This window comes from Danio rerio, chromosome 8 (genome assembly GCF_052040795.2).
Source record: "Danio rerio strain M-AB ecotype USA chromosome 8, GRCz13ab, whole genome shotgun sequence".
NCBI lineage: Eukaryota > Metazoa > Chordata > Actinopteri > Cypriniformes > Danionidae > Danio > Danio rerio.
The window spans coordinates 25,251,341-25,277,500 of NC_141028.1; the positions used below are offsets into that span (position 1 = coordinate 25,251,341).

Consider the following 26,160-nt stretch of genomic DNA (forward strand, 5'->3'; position numbering starts at 1 on the left):
AAACACAAAAAAATACCATAATAATATTACAAAGCACCACAAAATTAAAATATATCACAGGCAATGGTTGTTACCACATTTGATTGCAGATTTTAGCTGCACGGTTTAAAAAAATAAACGGTTGTAGCTTTTTTTTCTTGCCTCTTCCTTCCTTCTTTCCAGGTGTCTTGTGTTCACTAACCTTAGATGTCCAGAGAGCTCCTAAAACATCTGATATTTAGGAACAAAAGGTACAAAACAAAACAAAATCTATGGCGTAGTACAACATCTGGACTTTTCAATACACCAGCGTTCTCTTGCATCACCATATAATTAGAATAAGCTGTAATACATTTTTCTTCTTTCAATGTAAAGCCTAGTACTGGGCTCAAAGTTTTCTGCATGGAGTAAAGAAAAGAAATAAATATAATACAGAGCAATAAAAACACAACATTATGGCTTGAGAATGATCAGCTGCATTTGATAATTTAGGATCATTTGGGTGGTTTTAAGGCTCCGTCCCATAAACATTTGACCCTCATGTGTTTACATCTTTTCCCTTTGCGGACTGTAAAGTGCTACTATGTCAACCAATTTAATAATTTATAAAGTGATACATTTGAATATAAATTAATTAATGGTCCTGCACATATCCTTTCATCTGTTAGTTAAGGAATCTATTTCAGTGAAGTGAGGTAATAAACTGGCTGTCAGCCACGTATCAAAACTAAGTTGTCACCATTGGACACAACTTAGTTTTTTTCTCTTTTTTTTTTTGTCTTCAAAAGTCATTTGGATGTCTTATTTAGTATTCTGAGACCAATCTGAGATGTGTGTTTTACTGTTGGAATGTTGAGACTCGGAACACTGATTTCCTTCAGACTGTCAGTGTTTTTTGAATAAGAAAATAATGAAAAAGGTTTAGAGGTTGTTCACTCAATAAAAATGCTGTTATTTGACTCACCCTCAAGCTATTCAAGATGTACGTGATTTTTGTTCTTCAGTAGAGCATTAAAGAAGGTTTTAATCTGAAACGGCGATACTTGGTAATGCATAAAATGCAAGTGAACAGCTATGAGGACTTTAAGAAAATGCACGGATGTCTATGAAGTAAACTAGAACCTAAAGTTTGTTGACAAACTTTGAAGTTAACTTGAGAAAGCCAGTGTGACTGTGCTGGGACTCAAAGGCAGTTGGCAGGAAGCGCCTTGGCATCAGTGGGTGGTGAATGTGAAGAGTTGGTAGGGGTAGAGGGGCTGGTTAAGGTGAAGACCTGATTGGGGGGTGAAGGTAACAAGGTGGTGGGTGGTAAGGAGGGGAGGTGGGGGGTGGTGGGTGTGAAGAGGCCAGGTAAGGGGTAAAAAGGTAAAGAGCCAGTAAGGGGAGGTTTGGTTCAATGTCAATGGGATTTGAAGTCCCTATGTTTTAAATGGATGTTTCTTCAACATTGTAGTTAAGTCAATGTACAAATCTTGCACCCCAGGGATACAACTTACACCCCAAGTTTAATATTTAGATATACACAGCTTAGCAGCCTCTTCAATTGTGTAAGATCACATGATTCTAAGAATTTCTCTTTCAAAGTTATTATGCATCAAACTTTGGTCCAGTGTTAAGTCAATGGAATTTTTCCAAGGTTTCTGGGTCAGTTTCGGGAAAACCAAAAGCCAGATCAGTCTGAAAAGATATAGCAACTTGAGTCAGACTACTCTAAAGGTCTGGCTGTAGTTTGGTGGTCATATCATTAAAGGAAGAGAAGAAGTTGGTAAATTTTTGGCTCAGAAAAAGGAGTTTAAGTAGCAAAACAGTTCTCAAGCCAACATAATGATCAGCGGCACTGTTGTGAATGCACTGAAAGATTATGTGCATTTTAGTTCAGTTGCATTTACATTGATTAAACTCTGATGTGATATGATGGGGTGACCTGTGCCTCGACTCCCACAAACTGATAGGTGTGAACTAAATGACCCTTTTACAATCTCAATGGGTATTAGCAAAACAACAGCTGAAACATCTGAAGAGGGTCCTGCTGAGCCTCGTAAACAGAATGGTTTGTTTGATGCTAATATAAAGTACTGTCTCACAGACAGTACTTTGAGTTAAGTTCTTGAAGACCGACGGGTTAACATCACTGCTGAGGATCTGCACTATTCATTGTCTTCAATAAAGTCTTCTCTCCGTAAGAACTTTGGTCAGCTTACTTATTTTATGTGTTAGAGTAATCTAATACATTGGCGAGCCCCCCAAGAACGGTTAAGCCAAATACAGCAAAATCTAACAATTTGGCGAGCCAGCCAGGAGAGACTGAAAAGAGGAAAACTCATCAACTGCAACAAGAAATGAACTGAAGAATCTTGGAGAATCTACAGTTAAAGCTGAAGATAAACGGATTTTGTTTGTGGACGAGTCCTGGATCTACATATTGTATCTGTGGACACACTTTATTTTAATCAACTGGATCTGATCTCAAAGATCCTAGTTTGGTGAGTGAAACTTATCAGCTCTCTTAAAGAACCCTTAAAAGAAACATCTTTTATAAGTAACCATTAAAGTAAGCAGATCAACCTGTATATGTAGTGCAGTAATAAACTAAATACAGTGATAGTATTGCTGAAATTTCAGGCTTTTTCTTGATATTTGCAGAAATTGTTAAAGAAACAATTTGGTCCATTTATCAAAAGATTTTGAAAGAGCAGTGGAAATTTTAGGCTTAGTCCATTCTCAGGGTACTTGTAGGAATTATTTAAACAATTTGGTCCTTTCTCATGGAGATTGTAGGAATTGTTGAAAATAATTTGGTCCATTTCCCCAGGGGACTGTAGGAGCCATAAAATAGTTTGGGACTGATGTGGCTGCAAGAATTAGGAATTCTTGACTGGGTGCTAATTCAGTAGCCACTATTTTAATTTTGAAAGTAACAGCCTTCTGTGATAAAAATCTTAAAAACATTTTAGGTTTGGTTAGTTTTCTGGAGTTTGTATGAACTGTTAAATAATCATTCTGGTCCAATCACTAAGATTATGCAGAAGCAGAGCTTGGTCCATTCTCAGCTGTGATTGTAGAGATTGAAAAATAACAGTTTAGCTCCTTTGTCCAAAGATGGTTAGGAGCCATATAAAGCAAACATAAATAGTTTGCGACTGATATTGCTGCGAGAATTAGGAATTCTTGACTGTGGGCTAATTCAGTAGCCATTATTGTAATTTTGAAAATTCTAACTGTGTTAAAATATGATGGCATAAAACTGAAAGCTGTTTGCCTTAGGTTTAAGGATACAGTAAGATTTAAGCACATTGTACTAGGGACAAATTCTAAAGAAAGTTACTTAGCCTTCTAAGATAATGCTCAGAAAGAATTGTTATTAGACAGAAGCTTTTAGGCAATTTTAGACTTGATTCTTGCTTTGAAGATTGTAGAAACTGTGAAAAAATAATTCTGGTCAAATCACTAAGATAATGCAGAAGCAAAGCTTGATACATTCTTTGTTGGGATTGTAGAGATTGTAAAAGTAATAGTTTAATACATTTGTTCAAAGATTGTTAGTAGCCAAAAAAGAATTGGGACTGAAAGAATGAAGTGCTACTTTATTAGCCACTAATTTAGCTTTGAAAAAAAATGTTGAATCTGTCTATGTATTTAAAATGGTTTAACAGACTGCTGTGAATTTAAATTTGAATAAGCACCTTTATTAGCTCTAACACCTTTTGTTCTGTTTCACACCTCTGAGAGCACTGTCCTGTACTTCCCATGGCTGAGTCTGCAAGGAACTATGCTAATGGAGCTACCCTGAGAACAACATCAGAAAAACATGGAACAGAACCTCCATGTGTTACCATTGACCAGATGTTGGAGAATTTGAATGCATATTTAGACAAAAGGCTGGGACTGAGGAAGTGTCGTGATGATGTATGCAAGAAGTACAGCATCAAGCACTCACAGAGTGGATTATGGGCATTGCCGGACATTAAAAGGGCTTATGGAAAGACACAGCGCTTATGCACAACCACCAAGAAGGATGGATTGTCTGTGATTTTGGTTAAGCAAATTCTTCAACATGAGCATAAGTGTGAGATTGACAGATTGGAACGTGAGAACAAAGCGGAGAAAGCTAAAGTTCGAGCACTGGCTGAACAATTGCAAAACTTAAAGAAGGATAAAGAAAGACTGGAAAAGGAAAACAACAAGCTATTGACTTTGATCTCCAAACAGCTGGAATCAAGATCTTCAAGCAGCTTTGTTGACAGTGAGGCTGATCTTTCCATCAACACCTGTGTTCATGACCCAGTGAACTCAAAGATTAGATTAGCTCCTGTGATTGTCAAACACAGAAGGACTAACGTTGAAATTGACAATGAGGAGGGCTATGAAGACAGTGGAGAGAGACGAACTCGCACTGTGACAAAAGTGGTAAAGAAGTATGTTCCATACAGGACATACCATCCAGCTACTCCAGAGCAAGTTGACAAATGGTCAAAAGAGCTGCCAGATGTATACAAACAACCACGAAAGGTTTGGCAGTTTCTTCAACGACTGCAGAAAATCTACATTTTACATCCACTAGATGGTGTGATGATTCTTAATGTCACCCTAAGAGACAGTGACCAAAAGAGACTCACAGAAAGTGTTGAAAGAAGGATTGGTGAATCACAAGAAAACATAGAGGATGGATGGGAAGCCATAAAAAACTTCTTGTTTGAACTGAAACCTGCAGAGGTCAATTGGGCAAGAATTACCTCATGCATGCAGAAAACTGGAGAAAGTGTTGCAGAGTTTGAAGAACGCTTCAGACATATATGGACGGAACATTCTGATCTGAATACAAGTGAAGATCTTGACAAAGACACTGGAATTCCCCTGAAAACAGCATTTGTCAATGGACTCAATCCTGAGATTTCTAAAGATCTTAAAATCAGGTATGATGACTGGGACAGCACTGTAACAACTTTCATCCAGATTGTTGAATGGTCAGCTAAACTGGAGAGAGCACAAGATGTCAGACTCAGATCTTTGCAATCGAAAAGTTTGTTTTACAAGAACAGAACAATTGAGGATGAGCAAAAAGAACGTGAGTATATGGGATACTCAAAACTACGAACTAAAGGAAGATGCAGAAATTGCAATGAAGAAGGACACTGGGCCCGTGAGTGCAAGCTCAGTTTAAAACATCAAAGCCAAGATGATGACCACCTGTTCAAGCAGTTTCAGCAGCTAACAATACAACAAAAACAGACTCTGCTAAATGCTGTACAGCCGCAGGGAAACTGAAGAACCTCTCTCTGCAGCACCAGCTAGTGACGTCTTTTCCAGAAGCTGATGAACTGAATGTGTATGCAAACAATAAGGTAAAAGCTGACACAGAAGTCTCAACAGATGAAGACAAGTTTGATGTCCTAGTAGATGGTGTTGCCAAACAAGCCGTAAAGGAGAGAGGTGAACATACAGCGGCATTAAGACAGCTTCAGAAAGACCACGGATCTTTAGTCTTAGACAGAATGCAGACTGCAAATGAAAAGTCTCCAAAAGAAATGCTGATGGACGATGCACAAGAACTGCGTGATGGCAATCAATGCAGTATGGATGGAAACAGACTATGCCCTTTTGAACATCCCCCAAGCCAGCCCATGTCCACAGAAAACCTGACATCTGACAGCCTTGTCCAAAACAAAGCAAGACTCAGCCTGGCAGTACATGAGGACAATAATCAAGTTTTGTCACCTCTGAAGAGGGGCCATAGTTTAGAGCCCAGTAAATGGGTAAAGACACGACAACCTCAGAAACTACCACTAAAATCCAAGTGGAAGAGCTCACTTGAGAAAGTTTTAGTATCTGATTCAATAATTAATGTTCAGGGACTTGATGAATGGATCAACGTGAGTTTGCCTAGAGACGAGGGATAGATGACAGTAGTGTTTTTCAGAGTCCAGATATGGCGGGACTAGAGTTTTTAGGCTCTAGCTTGTCGCCTGAGGATGAAGACATTAACCACCACTGATAAACACTGTAGTGTCCTGTCAATATTAAATAGGGACAGTTTCTATACTTTCTATAGGCAGTTTGAAAATTTCTCTGAAATCTTTTTCTGGGCAAGATACGTTTCCCTTTTCCCTTTTGTGTGATTGCAGGTGTTCCAGAGGATGACCAGAGACACACAACACCAGACACCTAGATGAACACACCTGAACATCCACAGAACACAACCACATCCTGCTACTTCTACAACATCACAACTTTAAATAGAAATGGACTCAGGCATTTGAGGAAATGCAAGCTTCACCATGACTTCTTATTCTGTCACTTTAAGTTATATAGCCTGTATTGCAGATTTCTGTATACATGATTAACTTGTTTTATGATCAAATATGATCAGAGGAGGGATTGAAAGATTATGTGCATTTTAGTTCAGTTGCATTTACATTGATTAAACTCTGATGTGATATGATGGGGTGACCTGTGCCTCGACTCCCACAAACTGATAGGTGTGAACTAAATGACCCTTTTACAATCTCAATGGGTATTAGCAAAACAACAGCTGAAACATCTGAAGAGGGTCCTGCTGAGCCTCGTAAACAGAATGGTTTGTTTGATGCTAATATAAAGTACTGTCTCACAGACAGTACTTTGAGTTAAGTTCTTGAAGACCGACGGGTTAACATCACTGCTGAGGATCTGCACTATTCATTGTCTTCAATAAAGTCTTCTCTCCGTAAGAACTTTGGTCAGCTTACTTATTTTATGTGTTAGAGTAATCTAATACATTGGCGAGCCCCCCAAGAACGGTTAAGCCAAATACAGCAAAATCTAACAGCACTCAGAATCATTTGTCATTTGGATTTAAGGTAATAATCCTGTAAATAATTTTTGTGCAAAGAAAAAACATTTTGTTTCCTCTTTAAAGTCCTGGTAGCCAGGGGCACCGTTGGCCGGTAAGGGCTCTATGGTAACATACTTGATGAGCAGGGTACTCGCGGACAGAAGTGAAGAGCGTGGGGATTGATTGGGCCCCCTAATAATAACTCTGGGGCCCCCAAAACGGCATGGGCCCTAAGAATTGTCCTAACTTTCCCCCTAACGGCGCTCCTGCTGGTAGCTGTAGCACAAGGACCACATCTTCAGCTAAAATAATGTTAATTGTCAACTGAATAAAAATGTCACGTACATTTGGAATAACTTGAGGGTGAATTAAATTAACAGCAGATTTTAATTTCTGAGAGAACTTTTCCTTTAACTTATTAAATAAAAATATACAAAATACATAATACAAAACAACAAATAAAGCACAAATGGAATGGCAAGACAGGAAAGAAATACATCCAGATAACTAAAAATGGATGTTTGCAGCTAAACTGTGGTAAAAATTCTCTGTTCCGCATAATCATGCTGCAGAGTGAGGACACGGTTCAAGCTATGGCTACAAGACTTGAAACTTGAAGGCCCTGTATTGTCACCACACCAGTAAAGGCTAGAGAGTCTGCCATTTTACGAGGGATCAAGTCACAATTGTTCAGGATTGTCTTTTGCTTTTTTTTTTTTTACTCTAGTTTTTTTTCATGGATGGCATTTGTGAACATGAGAAAATTCAAGCAGGAGGAAGAGTGAGGCTGGTGTTCGGGAGGCACAACATCGTCAATGTTTCACGCGTACCGCTCGCTTCCAGTGGATGATGCTACCTTTAGTCCACCAATCACTGCTTCTCAAGCTGACAGACAGGAAATGACGTCATCATCGTTCCTTTTAAAGTAGGTCCTTTCTCTCCAACTCGCTATGCATATACAGTATGTGTGCCAATAGAATGTTAAGTCCCTCTGTTTCGATTGGTCCCCGTGAAAATGAAAGTGTCTCAGTTATGAGGTTAGAAAAAAAGAGCAGCATTCGCAACTTAACAGAATGTGTTTGCAATGCAGTGCAGCATGGGAAATGCAGTCCTTGTCCGTTGTTTTGTTTTCTCTCTCTCTCTTTTTTTAACATGTCTCTTTATGGTCCTCCTTTGTGGAAGGTCAATGTGGCCCATGTTTTCATTTCCGACTGTGCATTGATGTGCTGAAGATGGAGGTTTGCCAAGGCGTTTAGGAAAGGGTTTGAAGCGTTCCACTCAGCACAGCTTCATTTGCATAATGTCCAACATTCCCAGCCAATAGAATTTGAGCATTTTTTTTTGCACTCACCAATTGTGGTTACTTTCAGTAGAGTTGTAAGTGTGCATGTGTAAGCTTGAATGAAAAATCCTTATATATGAATGAGGAATATATATATACTGTATATATGTACAAAGGACATCTGGTCATGTGTATGATTGAAAATGATACATTTTCAGACGCTGACACACTATAACGATTATCATCTACATTGCACCTTCTCCCCAAACCTCATTAGCATTGAACAGATAGAAAAGAAACACTTTTTTCTTGGATCTGTTCTATATCTAAAATGGCTAAATCTGGAGCAAAGCTGCTGCATGGAAAGGTCTGTGATAAAACAACTTTAAAAATTTGTTGATGTGCAGGAATCTAATCTGATAGCAATATTCTGTGCCATAGTGTAGGCACTTTAGGCAGATGACGACATCATTTTGCAGTTGTTTTGGGCATGGGTTCTTAGTTTCCATTTTTCTGTCTCGAATACGAAAGGTCTGGACTCTCTGATCGCTCTCAGAGTGTGATTGTGCTCTGTGCAAGACTACTGCAATGGTGTGTTGAGTACAGACGCCTCTTGCATTTTGTGGTTTCTGATCATCTTGTGATAAAACATTTAACAAGTCATCTCAGCCCTCCAAAAGGGATTAAGCCCTGCTGGACTCAAAGGTAAGGACATTTGATGAAGACACTGGCATGGACATCAAGCTGTCATGAGAAATGTGTGATAGGTAGCTTTAAAGAAAGAGCATAGGCAGAGTTTGAGGGGTGTCTGGGGGAAGCGAGTGTTCAGAGCTGGAATGGAGTGTGTGTGTACAGTGCTCAGAATAATTAAGTACACCCCATTTTAAAAATGAATATTTTTATCCATTTTTAAGTGAATATCGGCAATGCATTTTGGTGCATTTAAACAAAACAGATTTAGTAAACGGTTATATTTATTAAATTAATATTTTAGTCAACAAACATATTTAGAAATTGAAAGATAATACAATTAAATTCAGCAAAAAATGTACAACCTACAAAATTTCAACTAAATGTTTTCGATTTTTTACTTCTCTTGATTTTTCTTCTTTTTAAAATGTGTATTTAATATTTTTCTATATAATCTATATACAAGCTTTTGGACCATTATCTTAGGTAGTTTTGTTAGATAAGCTCCAGATTTGGCTTCATAACTGACTAATCTAATGTATATGCACAAATATATTATTGTATAGATTCCTAATAAATATATAATTTAAAAGAGAGATTTGTGAAGGGTGTACTTATATATGCTGAGCACTCTATATATAAAATCAAATTAGTGATCATTTATTACATATATTATACTGTCAAAATAAGTGCACCCGTGTTCTTGTTCTTTGTCTTAATCTTTGTATTTATCATAATGTTTTTTGCTGTGTTAAACATTAAGTCACTGCAGTCTTCCTTGAGAGCATTTATTCTTATTTATATGTATGCCCAAAATTAGCTTGCCAAGTAGTACCTGACAAGTCTTAAATGCATGTCCATTTTGGCAGGTAACGTTATTTGGAATAGCAGAACAATTTATGTTTTTATTTAAACATTTATTTAACTAGTTGGACTGCAAGATCTCAGAACTTTTGGAAAGAACTATATCCCTCCAAAATTATTCAACTATTTTGCCTATTAATCCAGCAAAATTGTACTTATTATTTTTATTTATTTACTCATTTTTTTGAGGTAGTATTTCATATAAAAAAATGAAATTTGTGTATTTAACAGTATTTCTATGTGAAAAATGTAATAAATTTTAATTAAATTGAATTACAATTGTATATAATTGAAATGTGCACATTTGCAATTGGAAACTATTTTATGTTAGTGCCTAATTCATATATATATATGCGCAGCTCTCACTAATGATTGTAATGTTAAGGTAAATGAGCTTTTTTGTACACAAAAACAGATGAATTAGCCACTATTTCACCAAAAATAGTTTTTTTTTCTGTGTCTGGCTGAAAATAGTAATTGCTGGCCAGTAAATAAAATTGTTAAATCATTATGGCTGTCCGTAAGTATGCTTTAAATATACCTCTGAACAACCTCGTCTGCCATTTTGCTTCTCAAGTGAGCTGAAACTCTGCCTATGGGCTTTAAGTGTATATTTATGTAAGTGCACATAGCTACATGTATCTTTCCAGTCCTAGTATGCCGTTACGTCTGTGTGTGTGTTGATGAGAGAGAGACGGACAGCACCAGCCTGTGTGCAGTGCTTAGTTCTGCTGCAGTATGAGGTTCTCCAGCTCATCGGCGGAGCGGAGCAGGAAGGCAGCAGACTCGCGATATCCAGCAATCAGTTGCCGGACAGCTGTGACCTCAGGTGGGCTGAGCTGAGCAGACGCTCCTCCACCACCTCCACCTTGACCATGACTATTTGAACTGGAGGAGGAAGTGCTGTTGGATGCCAAAGATTTCATACTGAGATCAGTAGGACCTGAATGAGAAAGAAAGAGACATTAGTTTAAATTAATATCTAGTAAATCTATATTAAAAGAGAAGAATCTGGCTGCTGTATACTGGTTTTAGGGTGAAAAATGAAGATTCTGATCATTCTGATAAAATACTATTATGAGATATAACTGATAAATGTAATAATTCAATATTTTAATTAATACATTTAAATTAATTTAATTAATTTATTATAATGAATAAATAAATAAATAAATAAAAATAATGTTACCCTGAGCTAGAAGTTGCAGAGACTTTTATTTCAGTTTTTGATGTACTTCTAACGGAAACGGAATATTGAGTAGGGACGGGGCTTTCTTTTTGTGGATCAATCTCTCATCGCAATTAATGGGAAGAAGGGCTTGGTTAAGAATAATGAAGTCGTCAAACTGATGTCAATGTTAAGCACTGCCATTTTTTGCAAAGGAGTCACATGCATTCAATTCAATTTGCCTGTAAATATATATATTTTAACTCAATCTGCCAGCACCTGATAACTTACAAGGACCACACTTTCAGATAAAAATCTTCTTTACTTTTCTACTGAAGAAAAATCATCTACATCTTTGATGAGTGAGCGTGAGTAAATTAAAAGCAAATATGAAAATATTATTACTGTAAACATTCTTATATTTATGGAGATAGATACAACTACATTCTTCCTCGGTAATCTATTAGATTTGTTTTTCTTTTCTTTTTTCCCCAAAAAATTCAGTATAGCAGCTGACTTTTATGCCCTGATGGTGATTAATTTACCAGATGACTTTATTTATGTATGGGTGAAATGTCCATTTAAACTCACCATAAAATAACCCCAAGAGTCAAGACAAACAATCACTCAAATGCCATCACCGCAAAGCAAACCATAGTAATCCAATCAGTTCCCAGTAAATATAAACCAAGTAGTGCCCTTCATTTTATCTTCTAAAACAAACTGTTTTTACTTAAACATACAGTTGAAGTCAGAATTATTAGCCCTCCTGTGTTTTTTCTTTCTTTTAAAAATATTTTCCAAATAATGTTTAACAGAGCAAGGAATTAGGCCCTGTTTACACTAATACGTTTTAAAATGCATACGTTTTGCTACGGTTACCCATTTCGTCCACACTACCCCAGAGTTTTTGAGCCCTGAAAACGGACCTTTTAGAAAATCCTGAAGAGGCTGTTTTTATTTTAAAACACTGCTGCTCCATGTCAGTGTGGATGGGGAAAATAGATAAATCTGAAAACGGAGAAGTGGCTGCAGACATTCGAGTATCTGACTGAGGCCTTTTCTCAATATTAAGTAGGCTACACAAAGTTCAGTCTTGCATCCTCTCCTTGTCAGTTCAGACTTCGCAGGTTCGATATGGAAAACAAATTTTTCAAAGGGAACAGGCAACTTTATAACCTCATTCACATCCCCCTGGCTATAAAATGAACTGAGGATACATATTTAAATGAGCATCATCTTCACTGTATGCTTATTTATAACAAAACGGAGCCTATAACATAGTTGTCTTCTTTCTTTTCAATAATCAATAATGGCGATTATAAAAGTATAACGTACAATAAGTTTATACATCATAGAAAATAAATGCAAGCAATCAGTCAATATGCAGAATCCGTTTTATGATTATGATTACATAAATTAATATATTATCTTATCGTTACCTAAGAACAAGTAGTAGATTCAAAAGACCATAGTCAGTGAATATGTCATTAGATATAGACAAGATGAATTAAATATCATGTTTAACAAATATAGTGAGATTAGATCTAGCAGTAGACCCTTGAAGAACCGACCGATGTGCACAGCTCTCACCTGGGGTTCTGTGCTCAAAGCACCTGGAACACCTTTTCATTCTAAACGCCTTTTTAAAAACTAAAATGAATGAGTGTAAATGGAATTTTTTTTATTTCAGCTAGAATATTTTAGGCAATATTTCAGCAATATTTTTAGAAGACATCATCTTTATACAATGATTTGCCTAATTACCCTAATTAATGAATCTAATTAAGCCTTTAAATTGCACTTTAAGCTGAATACTAGTGTCTTGAAAAATAGCTAGTAAAATATTATGTACTATCATCATCGCCTAAGAAAACAAATCAGTTATAGGAAATTAATTATTAAAACTATTATTTATAAAAATGTGTTGAAAAATCTTTTAATTAAACAGAAATATACAGGCGGGCTAATAAATCAGGAGGGCTAAAAATTCTGACTTCAACTGTATATCACAAAAGGAAAGAAAATATTTCAAATGACATTTCATGCTGAATTAAAAACAAACAAACTTCAATCTCTGCATTTCACTCACCATTGGTTTGTGATGTGCCGTTGTTTTGGAGGTTGTTGCCAAGGGTCCCGTATCCACGAAAACTGTAGTTAAGTCCACCATTGGTATAGAGTTGGTCCTGGGAGTAGGCCGAAGCAGCCAGTGTAAAGCCTGAGTGAGCCAGAGCAGCCGGGTCTCTGGAGTTCGGCTTGTCTGCTGTAGTCGACTCATCCTGAACAGAAATAAGGCAAAGCGTTACTTTCTGTAATGAATTTAATCCGACTGACGATCTAGAGAACAGCGCACACATTGACTCACATGGGCCTGATAGATGTCAAGGCGCATCCTCTTAGCAGCGTTACGCGTTTCACTCTCACAAGCTGCTGCGAGGATGTTCTCAGCCATGGCGGAGGTGAGGTGAGGAGGTGTGGGCCGCGACTGACAGCATCAGAGAGAGCAGGAAAAGATCAGTTCATGCATTCTTGACTATGCAGTCATTTAGTGAGTTTTTAACCTTTAATTAATCTGTTATGATAAATATTGTATAATTTTAAGCTATGCTCTGGAAATGAATGCATTGAAATTGATGTTTTCTGAAAGCATTAAATAAATATATCTTTAAAAAGAAAATTCAAATGAAACGTGGGATAGTCATGACTTGATATTTAAAGATCAATGATGCAACTGCTCAATTACATTTGATCATCTCAAGTGTAATATACATCAGATTTCTAAAGTCTTTGATAGGTCGAAAGAAATCTCTTGTATTTTTCCTAAATTAATCAAAAATAAGTTACATTAGGTTTTACACTAAATTGTTTAGCAAATCTATTAAACCTTTTATTCATTTATTTATTTTTTGGACCATGTTGCACTGAAACAATTTTTGGAATACCCAAAAATACATTGTATTGGTCCCAATTATTTACTCTTTTTTTTTTTTTTTTTTTTAATCATCGGGATATAAAGCAAGATCATGTTCCATAAAATATTAAATACATATCCTATGATAAATATTTGAAAACAGAATTGCTAAGAATTTTATTTCTAAACTTTTAAAGGCCATTATCTCCATATTAAAATTTTTGAACCCTCAGATTCCAGATCTTCAAGTAGTTGCATCTCAACCAAATATTGTAATATATTAGCATTGTTAGCATTGACTGGTTTTGTTGTTTAGGGCCACAACTGAGGTTTTATTCCTCTATAATTGTTTGATTATGAAATCCTGTGTAATTGTTATTATAATAAGTTTGATTAATCCTTGAAAATTTTAGAACTTTACTTCAATTCATTAATTTTCTTTTCGGCTTATCCCTTTATTAATCAGGGGTCGCCACAGCGCAATGAACCGTCAACTTATCTAGCAAATGTTTTCTACAGCGGATGCCCTTCCATCTGCAACCCATCACTGGGAAACAGCCATACACTCTCATTTATTATATTTATATATTTATAATATTTATTATATATATCTACTAAGTCTTCGAGTTTGGCAAGTTGTTCTGAAGAGATTTTGGATTTTAGTTTCAGAAATCGTAAAAACATTTACAATTTTTTTTGTGATATGATTAAGTCTACGGCCCTGCTTTTGATTTACTTATCCAAATTTTCCAAATTCCATGACATCCCATGATAGTATGTCAATTGTATTTGACTGTTACAGGGCACAATTTTGACTCCACCAGCAGTTTCCAGAAATGCCAGTTTGACAGCATTTAATTCCAGTTAAATGAACTCATATGACAGCTCTACACGTTTTGGATCTCCCTTCCATTAGGCACACCCAGTTCAGGTCTTGCATTAGGCCTTCTGAACTGTGCAGTGGTACTCAAAGAACAGGGTTTTAAAAAGACTGTACACAACCCTATTAACCACTAGAGGCCAGTAGTGTGCTATTGAATAGTGTGAAGCACAAACATGTTCAAGCTGTTACTTTACACTAAACATTGTGTTGTTTTGTCACACAGCATTGGTATTTTTGGCAGATGGTAATGTTTGTTTGTCAAAATATCGATTCCTTACCTCGAAGCCACCCTTCTTCATGCGGCGACAGGATTTGAGGTAGGTTCGGATACGTTTGCGAGAACGTTCTTGGAACTCTGGGAACTGGCGGCTGCAGGACTCTATGATGGCCTGGATTTTCTCTTTAGGCTGCTTTGAAATTGGAACCATCCGGTCCAAGTTCTCATCCACAAACAACCGCACAAACATCTGAAAAAATAAAGAAACACTTTAAGCTGACTAACGCACAAACTACTCGGAAAAAGGAAATAAATTGGAAACAAGATGGAAACTTGAATAGAGGGAGGAATGTAGCTGCAAAAATAACATCTGGTTTAGCATTTAGAGCAAAATAATAATTCAGGTTCAAAAGGCCATTGAAATACTTCTGTTTATATTCACAGTTTTTCCTCTTATTACCAGCATGATGGCTTGAGAGAAAAATTTGAGACATAGAAATTGAAAAATTAATGTCATCTTTTGCTTTAGTAACAGTAGCACTCAGTCAGCATAAACTCCACAGTTGTATATATAACTTTATCATATTCATTGTTATTTCTTTATATAATGATTATATTATATATGAAATATTAATATTCAGATTTAACTTTGAGTAAGTAATGTAAATACTTTAAAGGTGTCTTCATAGATTAGTCAAGTCTCCCTAAAATTCAATGTAAAAAATGCAAAGCCAGAATAAATTATTCCTGCACTGAAGTCAGAATTATTAGTCCCCCTTTGAATTTATTTATTTTTTATATATGTATTTCCCAAATGATGTTTAACAGAGCAAGGAAATTTTCACAGTATGTCTGATAATATTTTTTCTTCTGGAGAAAGTGCTATTTGTTTTTATTTTATTAAAAAACAGCTATATTTTTTCATTAGTCTACAGAACAAACCATCGTTAAACAATAACTTGCCTCATTAACCTATCCTGCCTAGTTAACCTAATTAACCTAGTTAAGCTTTTAAATGTCACTTTAAGCTGTGTAGAAGTGTCTTCAAACATATCTAGTCAAATATTATTTACTGTCATCATGGCAAACATAAAACATATCAGTTATTAGAAATGAGTTATTCAAAATATTATGTTTAGAAATGTGTTGAAAAAAATCTGCTCACTGTTAAACATAAATTGGTGAAAAAATAAATGGTGGCTAATAATTCAGGGGGGCTAATAATTCTGACTTCAACTATATATGCATTAATCCCAAATTTGTATTTATTTATGCTTATGTCTTTCAAGGACCGTTCCATTAAGAAGAACAGAAATCTTTTCCTCCAGGGCTAAGATGACCGTACAGAAACCCGTTTACATATAGCCAAATTTTAGAAAAATATGACAAACAAAACGTAAAACAAAAATGATATATCTAAAACAGTGGGATCACATATCAAGCTTAATTAAAACACCAACATGGCTCATTCAATTGACACTGCAATAAATGCTTAAAATTAGTCAAAGAAGGAATTGCTTTTAGTTGCGTATTAATCAAAACGTTATTCCACAGCCAGGGATTATAAGAAGAAAAAGCTCCTATCCATTGTTCAGAATGAACTCCCGGCTTTTCTAATTCAATTCCAGATGAAGAAATTTGAGCATTAAACAGTCTGTGTAAAGACACCTAAACGCCATTTTAGAAGTGCCTCTTTGTCAACTTTGCATTGTAAAATTCTCCCAATTTAAATTAAATAGTATCCAATACCAACATTAAAATTTTCCAAAACCAAATCTGCACTGCAAGGGGGCTCAGAAGCACCACTAAAATGGCAATTAGGTATCATTCTAAAACTTTTATCGTTCCAGGATTAAACAGATGTTTAAAAACACTCAAATATGGTGCCTCCAAAGATAAGCAGTGTAGGCTACAAGTTTTTTAACAGCCAGAAAAGGGTTATATAAAATATCAAATCTAATGCAAGCCATATAAAATGGAAGTCAGTCTCACGTTAAAAGCTTTAAGTCGTTCAGGGTCCAGACCCTCGGCATCATTTATCTTGTCGCTGTCGTCGTGGTCATCGTGATCGTCGTCATCGTCATCTATAACCTGAGAGCGACCCGGGGTCATGTCCTCCCCGCACGTGCTCAGTTCCGTCTTCACAGAGTCATAGCTTCCTGAGCTGTACTGGGGGGACTGGAGAACACATGCGGCATGTTAGGCAAAACCAAATCTGATGCCATGCAAAAGGAGTTAAGTGTTCAGATGCAAAAGTGCCGTATTTAGTTTAAGTTGTTACATTTTTATGGCGATGTAAAAGGTTTTTTCATAGCCTTTAAAGTGAAAAAACTGAATATAATAACCAGAGCAGCCATAGCCAGAATGTTTCAGAAGGCACTTAGAGGCCTTTGCATCTGAGCTCTTCAATTATTAGTTGACATATTAACATGTTCATAATCTCATACCTTGTTTCCATACTCGGTTTTGACTGGGAATTTTCGGCTCGGGTCAGATGCGTAGGATCCGAGCGTCACGCCGGGCAACAGTCTGTCGCTCAGGTTGACGGGCTGCTGTCCCTCCTGTGAGGAAGAAGAGGATGAAGTGCTGAAGTCCAGCGGCGCTGCTGCACCATTACCGTTCACCTCTCCGTAAGGGACCACCCCCTCCGATGCAGGAACTCCTCCGGTCGCCATGGCAGCACCACCAGGCGGAGTCAACGCAGGCAGACCATTCGCAGTGCTGCCATTCTCCGAAGAGGAATCATCTGAGAGAGAGAGGGAGAGACACAAGGAAAGGTTTGACTGTGTTCATAAAGTTGCACGTGTGGATGTTTGAGTGTGTCTAAAGGGGGAAGGAGAGTGTGTTGTGGGAAGGTGTTTGTGCGTGTGAACAGGAGAACAACATTGGGGTCAACTGTCAGAACCAATGGAAGGAGGCGAGGTGAAGAGGGAGACAGCTGGGATGAGGAGAATGGGATGGGTGTGGGGTTTCTAAGTGAACGGGAGGAAGTATTCGGGAAAAGGGAGATATCAGAGGGGGAAGGGGCAAAAGATGAACAAGAAACAAAACACATTCTTGTCCCCTCATTTAGAGAAAGGAACGGAAAAACAAAATGCTTCCAGAGAATATTTCTAGCAAACAAACAAAAAAACACGGTGAGGTGACCAGATGTCATTCAGCAAGTATTTTCACAAGTTTACGTTAAAAAAAATGATTCCCACTTTGTTTTAGGTGGCCTTAACTATTATGTAAATGTATCAAAAACTAAATAGGATGTGCTTTATGTGTTTCTAATGTATTGCAGAGCACTACTGGCACCCTTTGAGGTGGAATACTGGTAAGGTTATGGACAGGGAACAGTATGGATGGGTTTAAAAATGGGTTTAGGTGTAAGAGATGGTCAACAGTGTATTTACATGCAGGTGTTAAAACTAGGGATGTTTCGATCAGAATTTTTGCTGACTGTCGCAAGAACTGATTCTTTGTCAAGGTGATCAGCCGGTAACAAGTACTGATTCTAATGCTTCAAGCATTATAATTCATTTACCACATTTTCCCCTCTAAATATGATACTTAATAACGAGAGATCTTGCCCTACCTAAAAGAGTAAATGAAGGATTCTGCAAATAATACCCTTAAACACATGTGTTTTAACCATTTAGTGTGGGCATGTCATGGCCAGAAGCAGCTTTACAGAAAACAATATAATTCAATTCAATTTATCTTTATTTCTATAGAGCTTTTACAATGTAGATTGTGTCAAGTCAGCTTAACATAGAAGATTATAGTAAACTGAAACTGTGTTAGTCCAGTTTTTCAGAGTTTAGGTTTAGTTTAGTTCAGTTCAGTGTGAACTAAACTGAATATATAATACACAGATATACAAATTGGTAAGAAAAATGACAAACAATGCAATTTGGAAACCTTGCAAATGATAAAAGAAGAATTCAACATGTTTTAATCAAGATGAAGTTTGGAGCACATACAGTATTTGATGCATAAGAAGTTAAAATGCACACCTATAAATCCATTACTTTTTTAGTAAAAAGAAATATGCCTATAAAGTACTGTTTATTGCAGCAAGTATATTACAAGTTATATTATTAACTATTCATGAAAAAAAATAGTCATAAAATTATTGCACCAATAGACTATATAAACAGGCCGCACCGCATCTGTATATATTTTAGCTGTTGTGATGCAAGCTCATTGATCGCTCACGCCCCCACTCATCATTTACCTCCTCATGAATTGTGGCTGCTGTAGGCTATGTATAATATACGGGAGAGCATGTGCGTCTTCCTCTGCTTGTAAACTCATAAACAAACCCCTGCGATCGGTTCATGAGATCGTCCAGATTGGCGAGTACCAATCGAGTCATTACACGTGATTATCGGCCGATATTGGTTTTCGACTGATCGATCAGAGCATCCCTAGTCAAAACATGTACCTACACAATAAGTACATTGTGACAAATGATTAATCTTAGTGGAAGTACTTGTAGGTAAGGCTACCTAAAATAAATTGGGAGCAAGATATGCAACACAGACTTTATTGTAGATGCGTACCCCTGTCTACATTTATGGTGAGCGCAAATTAAGTAGCCAGAGGTATGTCTGGCTGCATTTTGTCTTTAAAACAATCAATCTGGGGTGGTATGATGCCGCCAGCGGCTCCTGATCATTTTAGGGATACCAGCTGACAGCTTTCCTCCATACAGATGACTTTTCTGGTGTTGTGTGTATGTCAGCAAACTTGGGACTAGTTGACCGCGATGACCGGGTTTGAGTTCAGCGAAGAACAATTTCGGAAACCAGGTAAAACAAAAGTTAATAAATAAATAAATAACCAACAGGCTGAAAACACGCGGTCACGATGGCTTTTTTTTTTCTAGATCGACAGCAAGCTGGCCTGGTCGGCTGAAGTGTATATTGCGCCCTCTGGTGGATTTATGCGAGAAGAGGAGGAATTTGTGATCATCAAAAAGCATACACAGCAGCCTCTGGTGGATTTGCAATAACAAAAATCTGCGATCAGACGTACCTCCGGTTATGTTTTTAGCTGTCCCCTGAAATGTATACAGGGGTATATATCCACAATAAGCCTGGATTGAAAATATGCATTGTGTGGGCAATGAGATCTTAACAAACAATATATAGTGTGTTAAAACAGCAAAAGAACCGATGCACTCTGATGGTGGGGTGCGTTTTTAATCATCATCCTCTTGCCCTGTGTGTCTCTTAACAGAAAACAAGTCTGCCTTGAGTCAAAGGAGGGATCCATTAGTGCATGGTTACATTTATACAGAGCACAGGATGGGAAAAGCCTCATTACTTCATAAAACACAAGGAGTGGATCACAAGCGCATCCCATAACAACCACACCAGACAGCGCAGATATCGAAAATTACAAAGCAGATTTGAGTAAACAAGAGCAGCGCCGGTAGCTACGCAGAAACTGTTTCTGTGGGAGAACACACACTTGATAACGGCGGGAAATGAAAGACATATCAAATTAATAAACCAGTCCCAGACAGTCACAATTTGTTTGCTCCACCTAAACAGCATTTTCAAGGGTTGAAAGCTCACTGAATAGGGATAATACCCTCACCAGTCAATTTAGTAAGTACACTTTGCTAGTACCGGGTTGCTTCTGAACTGCCTTGATTCTTCTTGATAGATGTTGAAAATTTTTTGCAGCAGACTTGTCGGCTGCACTTATATGATGCAAATCCCTAGCTCCAACATCCCCAGGTTGCTCTACTGAATTGAGATCTGGTGTCTTTAAAGGTCATTTGAGGCTAGTGAACTCATTGTCATGAAAGCAGTTTGAGATGACTTGAGAATTGTGACTCGTCACTTTTCTGGCAGTACAAAGGATTAGTAATAATACTCTGTTGGTAAGCTGTTACAAGCTCAGTTGGTACTAAGGGGCATAAAGTGTGCCAAGAAAATGTACACACAGATATCACCTATATACTATACAAAATGTAGGTTGACCATGTTTATATATAACAATTTAAATTGTTAAAAGGTATTAGTTAGTAGTTATTTAAAGTTATTAGTACCTAATAGATTGTTTTCAATCATGTGGTTCTGGTGATGCGCGGAATTCAGATGGAGAGCAGGAGATAAAAAAAAACTGAATGGGGAACATAGAGGAAAGTCTGTATTTTTGCAATTTATACTATATTTTAAAGGAGATATAAATAGAAAACAACCACATACAGTATGTTGGGAATAATCCTTATGTCATGAAGAAGACCAAGTTTTCTATGAAGCTACAATATATTTGCCATCGAGACAATAGATAGCCCTTATAGTAAGTACTATATTGTTTTGGAACATACTGTGGTAATAAATTATCCATTAGGCATTTTAGTAATTAAACACCATCACAAAGCACCACAGTTTACACTAACGTTACAGTATTTATTAGAGTTTATTAGTGTACCAGTATTCTGTAGCATTTATTAACAAAGAGCTGTACTATAGAATATACACTTTACTATCCACTTGTTAAGTGGTGAAGTGTTTGGGACGTATGTATACTGTTTCCGGGTCCAAGCCGCCATTCATTTGAGTGGAGAAATCATTCGTTTATGATCACGTTTTATTCCCATCACACATTAAAGTTAATTTTATATAAAATCGTAGTGTATACACAACAATCTCTGGGCTTGCTGCATAACAAATACCAAAAATTTAACAATTTATAAAAAATGTATCACTTTTTCGCCATCGGATATTTGGCATGGACATATATACTGCGATCGTGATTTTCGAAAGCATTAAATCGTTTTGTAAACGTTTATTATTACCATTTCATGAGTCTCCCCATTCAGTTGAATGGAGCGCTTGGACCCGGAAGCCGATTCACGTGACGTCACATTTAACAAGCAGATAGTGTGTGTTACGAGAACCAGCGATCGCTCTCCGGAGATCGCTGGTTTCCACTATACTTGGACTACACTTCCGCCTTCTCCTGGACTACATTTGCATACATGCACTTCGCCCAGACACCCATGCTCACCTATCTCGCTTGATTACACTCACCACCTGAACCTTGTCATAGACTGATAGCATTCCATACATAAGCCACTCATGATCCAGTCCAGTTTGCCGAGTCTTGTTTGCTACATAGTGACATTACAACGCCTTTCCCGTCTTGTTTTCTCCTTGTTAGACCTTAGCCTTGTATTTCCTGTTCTCCTGTTTAGCCGCCTGCCTTTTGACCTGTTGCCTGTTAATAAGACTACGATTTTGGATTTGCCTGCACATACCTGTTAGTACCTGATTTGTCCACTGCTTGCCTGTCGCTGAATAAACCTGCTTATTGGATCTTACCTCCTGTTGTATCTGTCACTCTACCCCGTCGTTACAGAGTGGTTCAAAAATATATTATAAATTACTATAGTTTTTTTTTTTTCATGCGGAAAACTTTCTATCTTCCAGACATATACATGAAAAAACAAACAAACAGATGAAAGCAAATAAAAGCGTGGATGCATAGTCCCATTATTATTATTATCATAATTTTTATATATATTTTTTTGGTTGATGGTATACGGTGTTCCACAATAATAACTGTCTAGTTTTGCTCACAAGAGTGCTTAGAAAGAAAATTATATTTATTTAAAGATATTTAAATGTTCCTATGTATATTTAAATATAATATGTATCAAATTCAATAATGTAGTACAATATAAATTCCAAAAATTATATAAATGCTGCTTATTTTTGTGGAATTTTTTTATTTAGGATTATTTGATGAATAATAAAGTTTGAAAGAACAGCTCCCATTCAAACAACAGATTATCTACTATTACTTTTAATCAGTTTGATGTCATGTTTAATGTTTCCCTGTTTGTCCTGTGCTCGTTTACATTGCTTTGCCTTAATTCATGATGGCCATGGTTCCTCTTGTCTTTCCTTCTTGTTTTCAGTTACCCCTCCCTCTTATTTAGACCTTGTTCTCCTGATTGTTTTCACCTGTCTCTTGTGTGCTTTGTTCTATGTATTATGCTGTGTGCTTTCATTTGTTTGCTGAATTATTCCATGTGAGCTTGTCTTGTATCTTAGCCTTGCATCCTTACAGAGAATTTTGTCTTGCCTGTTCTAGTTCTCTTGTCTATTTCTTGTTTGTTTGTCTCTACTACTTTCTTTTGTTTGTGATGAATCAGCCAACCTGTTTTTTTTTGTGATGAATCAACCAACCTGTTTATTTATTTTGTGTTGTAATCTTTGTCTTGCTTTTATCCTCTGAACCATTTTTGCTCCATTTATCTGTCAGTCCCAGTCTTGTATTTGTACTTGATTATTAGTCGTCTTTTTGATTGTTTAATTTCCCTCTTTAAGATTCTAGAAGTCTTTATTTCAGTTAGTTTTATCCGATTGCCCAAGTCAGTCTAGTTCTCTTTCTACTAGGATTTCTATTTGATTTCCTATTTTCTTTTAGATTTAGTTAGTTCTATTGTGTTTTTCTGCTGTCTGTTTGCTGTCCTGTCTTGTGTCTTATACTTTTCCAGTCCTATTCCATGTCCTGACTTCCTTGGCCTGCTTCCCCTACGGAGACAAACTACAAACTAATTCTTGGCTGGCTGTTCATTTTGGTGCCATCTTGTCACATGTAGCAGTGGCTTCTGTTTAATTGCCTCTAATGTCTGGACCTGGTCTGACTACTTGTGCCTAATTCCATCAATAAACACTTTTGTATTGTTCATTGCTGTAACTGGGTCCGCTTTCTTGCAACAAACTGTAACATACCACACATCCATACTGGGAAAAAAAGTTGTAATATCTATTTTAAAAAAGAACATTGATCCCAAACAATTAAAAATGAAAGCTAATACACACGCTATAGACAAAACTTTTGGAGTCAATCTAGGGTTATACTTAAGTTAATTCAAATCTCCAAAAATCACAAAGCAAAAATAAATGTAAGAAATAAAAAGGAAATTTGCCAACAAAAAAAGAACTGAAAATAAAATTAAGCAGTGCAAAAAAAAAAAAAAAAACGTTTTATAGTATTACCTTTCCAATCGATTGCAATGCTTATTTTCATTTGCTTTTTAGTCAACCTACCAATCTACAGGCTGTTAACACCCAGGTCCCCATGACACCGCCTACTTGTCAAGACAGGGCCACAGTGAAGAAATGTGAAGTGCAAAGTGAAAACAGCATCACAAACTCACAGTTGACTAAAGAGCAAATTAAAATGAGCACTGCAATTGACTGGATGGGTTTTATAAAGGCAATGCACTAAAAATGTTTAGCATATATATATAAATATATATATATATATATATATATATATATATATATATATATATATATATATATATATATATATAGTTATTTTTCTTTTGCAAATATTTTTGTTTCTTTTGCACTACTTGATTTAATTTGCAGTTCTTTTTTTGTGTGCAAATTTTATTTTCATTTCTCAAAACTTTCCTTTGCAATTCTTTATTTTTGTTAGCAAAACACATTTTTATTTCTCAAAAATTAATTTTCGCTTTGCAATTTTTAGAGACTTGCATTTTTTTTTTTGCTCAATACTTTATTTTTTTGCTTGCAAAACTTTAGTTTATTTTGCTATATTTTCTCTATAAAAAGACACAAAATGTTACATTTTGATTTTACAGAACCTTTTAGAAACTATTTTCACCTGATTTGACCTTAGAAATACTTTGTAATGCATCTAATGCACTGAGTCTCATTCAGACATTTGACATCATCAGGACATTGATATTTGTAAATTATTAACAATGTCATTTTTAAATATTTTAGTTTTAACATTTCTTAAACTCGCAGTCAAAATCACTCACAATCATCAATAAGTGCAAAATCCAGACATGCCTATGACAGAGAAGAGGGGTAACCTTTATGCGCACAGCTTCGTCCACCATTCCTAAAATACTATCATCCCTCTTTAGTTTAATTCCCAGCAGGGCCTCTCCAGCTGTCCATCAAGGGTAAGGTGCACTGAGCATGTGCGCGGCCCTTTAGTCACTTTCTCCCTCTGTTATGATGGAGTAAGCGGACACGAGTCTGTGTGTGTGTGTGTGTGTGTGTGTGTGTGTGTGGCCAAGCCATTTCCTGCAGCCCCTCAGAGCAAGATTACACAGGATTAGCCCACAAAAGAAGCGACCCAAGCTGCTTCCTCCCTCTCTGCCACCCAATAAGACCCTCCACTGTCCCAGCAGCCATTTTAAAAAGCATCTCCACGTCCCCCTCCCCCTGCCTGCCCCATTCATACTGCACCACAGCCCCCTTGCACTCCAACTGAATTACAGACAAGAGCGAGCGAGTGCTGGAGAAAAGGAGGATGTGTGTTCGGTTCAAAAAAAGGGGGGCAGGGTCAACAACCCTGGAGCCCTGCAGTTGTTTACACTCATCTGCAAATATGGGATCCCTGGCAAATGATTATTGTATATGTTCTGCATGATTGTTAAATATATGTAATCTATATATATATATATATATATATATATATATATATATATATATATATATATATATATATATATATATATATATGTATGTATGTATGTATGTATGTATGTATATATATATATATATATATAGCTTCTGGTTGGATAACTAAAACACTGTTATTACATAAACATTATTAAATTAGGATATTGATATTCATATATCAATATAAAAAATATGATATTTTATTAGGAATGGAAAAAAAACTTTTTAATTGACTTGATTTTGAAATAGATTTTTTTTTTGCATTTATATTTTATACTGAATTAATATTTATTTATTCACTGTAAATCATAGACTTATACACTGGCAATAACAGTATTTACCTTCCCTATAGCAAATATTGACTATGTTGCAGACACAACCTAAAATAAACAGCAGATAAACATGTCGGCTGTGTCGACGCTAGGGCTGGTTTAAGAATATATTTTTCTTGGTTGTTTTTTAGTTTTTATGGCAGTTTGCAAATTTACATACAGGTGTATGATATTTAGGGTCTTTCACAATGGGTACACAAAACAACCAAACATCAGAGTCTAGAAATTGTAGAAATAAAAGAAATGATAAAATACCAAAAAAATAAATAAATAAATGAATACGGAAGTTACATTAATGATTCAAGCACAATATAAGAACAATCAAAACAATACAAGCATAATTGTTTTTTATTTTGTATATCATCAAAAAGAAAACAGATAAAACTGATTTGTTGTTTTTCAATTACAATTCAATCGTGTACTTTTTTTTTTTTTAACTCATATTGTGGCACCCAGTCTACCCTTTTCCCCCCTAAACTATATACATATAAAACTGTGAGGATGATACTTTTAGGATCTTAAATGTTACTTTTTTTTATTTGTTTATTTTTTAAATA

General features: G+C 36.3%; 1 protein-coding gene and 1 long non-coding RNA gene across 4 annotated transcripts in view; one reads left to right on the plus strand and one right to left on the minus strand.

Moving 5' to 3' along the window:
- Nucleotides 1-9,294: 9,294 nt before the first annotated feature.
- Nucleotides 9,295-26,160, minus strand: part of nol4la (nucleolar protein 4-like a) — an 85,791-nt gene continuing 68,925 nt past the window's right edge. For all 3 annotated transcript variants that reach the window (XM_087264646.1, XM_087264645.1, XM_087264644.1), the window contains 6 exons: nucleotides 17,256-17,554; nucleotides 16,801-16,986; nucleotides 14,870-15,058; nucleotides 13,163-13,282; nucleotides 12,887-13,076; nucleotides 9,295-10,569 (listed from right to left, as the gene is read on the minus strand). In XM_087264646.1, coding sequence (XP_087120772.1) covers nucleotides 10,349-10,569; nucleotides 12,887-13,076; nucleotides 13,163-13,282; nucleotides 14,870-15,058; nucleotides 16,801-16,986; nucleotides 17,256-17,554 — 1,205 coding nt within the window. In that variant the 3' untranslated portion in view covers nucleotides 9,295-10,348. The remainder of the gene's footprint in view (nucleotides 10,570-12,886; nucleotides 13,077-13,162; nucleotides 13,283-14,869; nucleotides 15,059-16,800; nucleotides 16,987-17,255; nucleotides 17,555-26,160) is intronic.
- Nucleotides 17,520-22,134, plus strand: LOC137496344 (uncharacterized). Its single transcript, XR_015497924.1, has 3 exons — nucleotides 17,520-17,585; nucleotides 19,511-19,607; nucleotides 19,685-22,134. It is a non-coding gene; the product is annotated as an uncharacterized LOC137496344 (long non-coding RNA).